The sequence below is a fragment of the Sinocyclocheilus anshuiensis genome, unplaced genomic scaffold, assembly GCF_001515605.1.
Source record: "Sinocyclocheilus anshuiensis isolate Anshui unplaced genomic scaffold, SAMN03320099.WGS_v1.1 scaffold967, whole genome shotgun sequence".
Classification (NCBI taxonomy): Eukaryota; Metazoa; Chordata; class Actinopteri; order Cypriniformes; family Cyprinidae; genus Sinocyclocheilus; species Sinocyclocheilus anshuiensis.
The window spans coordinates 26569-33498 of NW_015542427.1; the positions used below are offsets into that span (position 1 = coordinate 26569).

At 38.0% G+C, this 6930-nt stretch overlaps 1 protein-coding gene across 2 annotated transcripts in view; it reads right to left on the minus strand.

Moving 5' to 3' along the window:
* Positions 1-1709: 1709 nt before the first annotated feature.
* LOC107693544 (N-alpha-acetyltransferase 10-like) overlaps positions 1710-6930 on the minus strand; it is a 6929-nt gene continuing 1708 nt past the window's right edge. The window contains exons 4-8 of one of the 2 annotated variants that reach the window (XM_016492962.1): positions 4286-4331; positions 4061-4176; positions 3926-3970; positions 2864-2948; positions 1710-2125 (exon numbers count right to left, since the gene is read on the minus strand). In XM_016492962.1, the coding sequence (XP_016348448.1) occupies positions 1904-2125; positions 2864-2948; positions 3926-3970; positions 4061-4176; positions 4286-4331 (514 nt within the window). In that variant the 3' untranslated portion in view covers positions 1710-1903. The remainder of the gene's footprint in view (positions 2126-2863; positions 2949-3925; positions 3971-4060; positions 4177-4285; positions 4332-6930) is intronic. The other variant, XM_016492964.1, reaches the window with a different exon arrangement.

The following is a 6930-nucleotide window of genomic DNA, read 5'->3' on the forward strand; positions in this document are numbered from 1 at the left end:
TTTCACAATGAGTATAAAGTACACTACACTACATTCTTTATTATTAAACGAAGTAATTAGAACAACGACAGTCTACATTAATCGACACATTCTTAGGAAATAGTGGGTTCACAGCCGTGTCTTAACCTTTAATTATAACGCAGAACAGCTTTATCACATGCGTAGCAGCCTCTTGTCTCTCTACCGGGTCTTTTACTCTTTGCATTAACCCTATAACTACATTAACAGCACTTTCACAATGATTATAAAGTCTGTGCGCTACACTACATTCTTTATTATTAAACGAAGTAATTAGAACAACGACAGTCTACATTAATCGACACATTCTTAGCAAATAGTGGGTTCACACAGAATTATCAGAACTATTTCAGTAAAACCGTAATATCGTGCTTTACCTGGAAACCTAAAGCTGCACTAGGTATACATCACATATTAGCACAAACACTTGATATTTTGGGCACTCAATTGAAAATGTACACATAACGTATCAATCGTACTTACAGGTTGTGGTTCGGAGAGCTTGTTAGTTCAAATAAAGAAGATTAGAAGCCAACGAAGATAAAAGCCAAGATTAGAGAAGCAGTCCTCGGTAAAATGACATTGCACACAACAAAAGGTTCGAATTGTATTTCTGTGGTATCCTTGAACACAGCGTCTTCTCAACATGATGTAAACACACTAACCAGCGGAAGTGTTTGTGGGCAGGTCAGACTCGCGGGCAGACGGGGATTATGCAAATATGTTACCCAGTGACGTATACCGGTAACAGGCAAAAGATTCGAAAATATGACGACTCGTTAAGGCGATTCAAAATCGACTCTCTCTTTTGAGAGACAATATCTTTATTTATCTTGCACTTTTTTGATTATCAACTTTGCAGATTGTTTTCATTTAAGGATAGCTACGTTATAAACTGCAAAAGAGATATTTTTCAAAAACCCATATGACCTGCTCTTTAAGGTCATCTCCATGCTAGTATAATCCTAAACGCGGAATAATGTATTTTTACAGATATTTAAACATGCTTTTATAAAAAAAATTATTGCTTTTTACATTAATTATATTTATAAAATAACCTCTTAAAGGGATAGTTCACCCAAAAAAATTAGAATTCTTGTCAATCATTTACTCACCCTCATATCATTGGTCATATCATATGATCAGATCATATATCGTTTGGGTTTCCATTGACTTCCAGCATATTTTATGTCAAGTCAATTGAAGTCAATGGAAACGGAAACTGTTTGGTCACCAACATATCTTCTTTAAAGGATTAGTTCACTTCTAGAATAAAAAAAAAATCCTGATAATTTACTCACCCCCGTGTCATCCAAGATGTTCATGTCTGTCTGTCTTCAATCACAAAGAAATTAAGGTTTTTGAGGAAAACATTCCAGGATTTTGCTCCATGTAATGGACTTCAATGGTGCTCAACGGGTTGAAGGTCCAAACTGCAGTTTCAGTGCAGCTTCAAAGGGCTCTAAACGATCCCGGCCGAGGAATAAGGGTCTTATCTAGCCAAACGATCAGTCATTTTCTTAAAAAAAAAATATAAATTATAAATGTACTTATATTTATACTTATAAAACTGACATTTTCTTTAAAAAAAACTTTAACTTCTAAGACCAAAATGTCAGGTTTTGAACTAACAAACTATTAGCCATAACTTTCACAATAATAAAAAAATGTTTTTTTGTTTTTTTTTCTTGACAGGATAATAACACCACTACAAATTATATTTACTCTCCAATTTTATTACCAAATCTCCTCACAAATAATTTCATAGTTGTGAACCGCTTTTACAAGACACTTTCCTGTATTCTGAAAATAAAACCATCAGAGCATATAAACACTGTAAACTGATTTGAAACCTATGATGGGCGTGAACACACAGAGATGTGAGTTAAGAGTCTGACGAGGAGTCTTTGACGTCTGTGCTCTCCGTGGCCTCGCTGACCTCACTCATTTCTTTACTCTCTCCTCCACTGTCTCCATCTCCCTCCTTCTCTCCATCCTGCACCGTAAGCTTCTCCACCAGGCCTGTCACAGACGTGTCCTGAGACGGCGGTGCCTCTGAGCCCCACAGACGAACACCTGGTTTCTGCAACTGCACATCAGGAAAAGTCTGTGTTTTGTGTAGTGGTGATTTTTTTTATGGAAGTAAGCATGTCTCTACCAGTGTCCGCCACTAAGGAAGCAAACCGGTAAGTGTAATGTGTTAAATGTTTTTTTTGAGCGAGTTCACTTGCTAATTGATGACAATGCATCTGGAGAATATGGAAAATGGATCAAAATTACAAAAAAAGCTACCAGTAGCTTTAAAATTTTTTAAGGTGAATCCAATTTAACCCTCTCTCATTTTTTAATTTTAAAATCTGTGGAAGGTGCGACTATTTCATTGACCAAATTTAGACGTGTGAACGTGTGATTTCTGTTACTAACACTTTTCTACCTACAATAATTGGGCAGTAATTATCAAAGATAAAAATATATATATATATATATATATATATATATATATTTGATTAGGCATTCAAAAACCACTTGGCTCAAAACTCCAAGTTGGCACAAGCCTCCTTCTGAGTTCAGCATAGACACAGCAGCCATCGTGACTACTGTTAGAGTCCTAATCAAACAGTTGGGAAAATCCGGAAGGAGGCAAATGGAGAATGTGTGGTTTGTTTCCCAGATTTAAAAAAAAGATTTTGCCTGTGTTATTCTTCCACATATGTTCAGTGGGTGTAGAGGTTCAGGTTACAGTTTGGGAAATTTGTTTATTCCTCTTCATTCAGGGAGTTAGGGTAAAAAAAAATTGATGCTGCCTTTATATTGCATAAGTATATATAATGGCAACCCCACTTACCTCATCTGCCATCTCTGTGAGATTCCTCTTCATGGCATAAGCATCTTCTCCATCAGCATAATATTTGGGCTCCACTTCACTAATTCTGCAACACAGCACCATGAAAACATTTGGTACGACTATGATACAATGCAGTTTCACTACATACAGAAAAGAACACAATGCACTTAATGTCTCTCCCATTTATCATGATACATATTCATACATAACTAACAGTTAATCATGCATTTAATCATACTGATGTTTTTGAAATTGAACTACCTCTGAAGGGTCATTAACACAGAATGCCTTCTTCATCACTCTGTTTTAATGGTTTACTACTTAAAGGTCACATGGCATGAAAATGTCACTTTATGAGGTTTTTTAACATTAATATGAGTTCCCCTAGCCTGCCTATGGTCCCCCAGTGGCTAGAAATGGCGATAGGTGTAAACCGAGCCCTGGGTATCCTGCTTCTCCTTTGAGAAAATGAAAGCTCAGATGGCCCAATCCGGAATCTTCCCTTTATGTCGTCATACGGGGAAAGGTTACCTCCCCTTTCTCTGCTTTGCCCACCCAGAGAATTTGGCCCGCCCATGAGAAAATGAGCTACTACCGTGCGAGGCGAGCGCAATATTTTTTTTTCCTCGAGAGACATCATGGCTTGCAAACGAGCGAAGCATGGCAGTTGCCCCACCTCTCTCCTCCTCATTAGCATTTAAAGCTACAGACACAGAAATGGCACGTCCTAAGGAAAGCTCATTGTGGGACTGGCTCGTAGTGGCTGAAATTCTGCACCAAGGCTGAATTTCGGGAAAGAGACTTCAGATACAGTACTAGGGACCACTTAGGCCTATATAAAAGCATCCAAAAAGCAGCATGTCACGGGACCTTTAAAAACACTAACATCTCACATCTTGTGAAAGTTAAGAGACTCTTGCAATTATTTCATTGTGTAACACTCCATCTAGCAGTTTAAGAAATTAAATTTGTAATTAATTAATTTCGTTTTAATCAACTGACAGCCCAAATTCATTCACAATACAAACATAATAGAAATGGGAAAAAAGAAGTGACACTCACTGAAACTTAAGTGTGTTTGAGTACAAGTGAAGAGCAGCCCGGTTACTGAAATACAAACAGAAACAAAGAAACAGAGAAAAATCACTCTAGAAAATCTCTCAGGCCTGATATAATGATAGAGAGTGCATATACTACCTCTTCCTGACATGTAAAGAGACATATTTGGCATTGAAGTTCTCGATCATGGCTCTGCTGGCTTGATCCATCAGTTTTTGAGCCAGTCCAAGACGCCTGTGAGAGCGTTTAACTGCCTGTATTAACACAAAGCAGTGCATTTATTTATACACATGCAGACAGGATGAAAGACAGCTTCAGCAAAATGACAAGAACAGCAAATGTTTTCAGATTAAAAACACTAACCAGTGATGTAATGTGTCCATGAGGCACATCGTCAGGATCCTCCTCCCTGTAAAATGTAAAATATGCAATTTACATAAAACGTATTATATTTAACTAAAATGTATTATTTCATCATAATTATTATGAATATGAAAATTACTTACATTAATTATAAATATTTACAAAATAACCTCTCTTAAAGGGATAGTTTACCCAAAAAATTAGAATTCTTGTCATTATCACTCACCCTCATATCATTCATGTGAAGTTCATGTATGACTTTTTTCTGTAGAACATAAAATTAGATGTTTTGAAGAATGTTGGTAAACAAACAGTTTGGGTTTCCATTGACTTCCAGTGTCTTTTTTGTCCATACAATAGAAGTCAATGGAAACTGAAACTGTTTGGTCACCAACATATCTTTAAAGGAGTAGAATAAACATTTCCTGATAATTTACTCACCCCCATGTCATCCAAGATGTTCATATCTTTCTTTCTTCAGTCACAAAGAAATTAAGGTTTTTGAGGAAAACATTCCAGGATTTTTCTACCTACCCTACCTTTCTGAACTGGAGTACACAGACAAAGAATAGGGGTTATGTGCAACAGACGTCCGTATTCTGTTAACCGGGTCTCGTCGCTTCCGGTTCAAGCGTTTTGCATATGCTTAGTTAAATATGAAGCCGTTTTACTCAAGATGCCTTCAAAGTAGATACCAATGATGATCATAACCAATGTCCATCACATATGCGGACTGATATCTAAAAGTTTTTTTTTTTTAATTCTTTTCACATTTAGATATAAAAATTTGTATATCTAAAACCCGGAAAAATGTTTTCAGGGTTTGATCAGGTGATGTTCGACATATACCCTATTAACCGCGCGTGACCTTTCCAACGTGATTACGTCATGCGTGAAGTCGCGGACCAGCATCACGGAGCTACTGCAAGACGGGCATTTGTGGTTAAAAAGTATATATATATATATATATTTTTTTTTTTTACACAGACAAAGAGATAACCGTGCGTGACCTTTCCAACGTGATTACATAATGTGTGAGTTTGCGGACACGTGTCGCGGAGCTAGTGCAAGACGTGCATTTGTGGTTAAAAAGTATGTAATTCTTTTTTTTTTTAGAAAATGACTGATCGTTTGGCTAGATAAGACCCTTATTCCTCGGCTGGGATCGTTTAGAGCCCTCTGAAGCTGCACTGAAACTGCAATTTGGACCTTCAACCCGTTGAGCACCATTGAAGTCCATTAAGCCCCATTCACACTACAAGCGACACCAAAGTGACACGATCCCATTAATTTCAATGGAGAGCTGGCGATTTCCGGCGACACGAGCGACAGCGACCGGATGGGACGTGTCCAGCGACACGACAAAGCTGAGAATCCTTCAACTTTATGCAAATGTATAGTGACTTTCTGGAGCGACAGCCAATAGGAAAGAAGACGGTAGAGCTCATGTGATCATTCTCCTCTCGGCTCTGGCAGTGACGCTGTTTGCGTTTTTGCCGTAGATAACATACGCGATGGAAAAGAGCAGGCTCTGCTTCTCATTCATTTTTGTTTTTATGTACGGATTTATATATTATATTATGTTATATTATATTATATTTAGTCTTTTGCCTCCAATATGTTTGTATTTAGCGGCAAGAAAACTGATTCGCTGTCAACAACGATGTTACAAGGCAGCCAGTAGTGAGAACGCCCACTAACGACATCATCGCCAGCGCCTGGCGACATGCAGCGATAAAAGTTTTAATGTTTTCCTCAAAAACCTTTTTATTTTACGACTGAAGTCAGAAAAGACATGAACATCTTGGATGACATGGGGGTGAGTAAATTATCAAAATTTTTATTCTGTTTATTTTATTCTGTTAGTGAACTAATCCTTTAAAGGGGTCATATGATGTTGCTAAAAAGAACATTATTTTGTGTATTTGGTGTAATGAAATGTGTTTATGCGGTTTAAGGTTAAAAAAACACATTATTTTCCACATACTGTACATTATTGTTTCTCCTCTATGCCCCGCCTTTCCGAAAATGTGACGCCCATGTCACGCCACTGATGCCGTGTCCCGGCCGGAGCGACGAGACAAAACATGAAAACCCATTATAAACGAGGCATTCGTTGCATCCAGTGGGCACATAATTATGGATTATAATGACTTATACTGTCTTTTTACGCATTGCGTTGCATTGCGCCGCGTAAACATAAAACCATGTCTGTATTTGTGATCAGAGAAATGAAAAACAACGAGCCCTACTCTACACTGCCCAAAAACTTGCTTTAAATATATAAAATATAAAAACTCTTTAAATATAGATTATATATATTTAAATGAGTCAGAACAGCCGGCATTGTAGTCTACTCTCCCAGGATCAGGAAACGGTCCTCCATAAAATGTGCTGCACACATCTGAATATTTGGGTTGAAGTGTTCTGGAACAGTGTTGTAAATACAACTTAACCACTGATTTCTAGTCGTGTCCATTTTTGGAAGGCCAAACAAAGTAGTTTCGCTTTCACAACGAAACACGGCATCACATACGGCGGGCTAGAGTGAGCGGTGGCGGCCTTGAGTGAGCAGAAGCCGGGGGCTAGAGTGAGCAGAGGCGGCGGGCTTGAGAACGGTGCGGCTGGCGGATTCGACGAAGGAG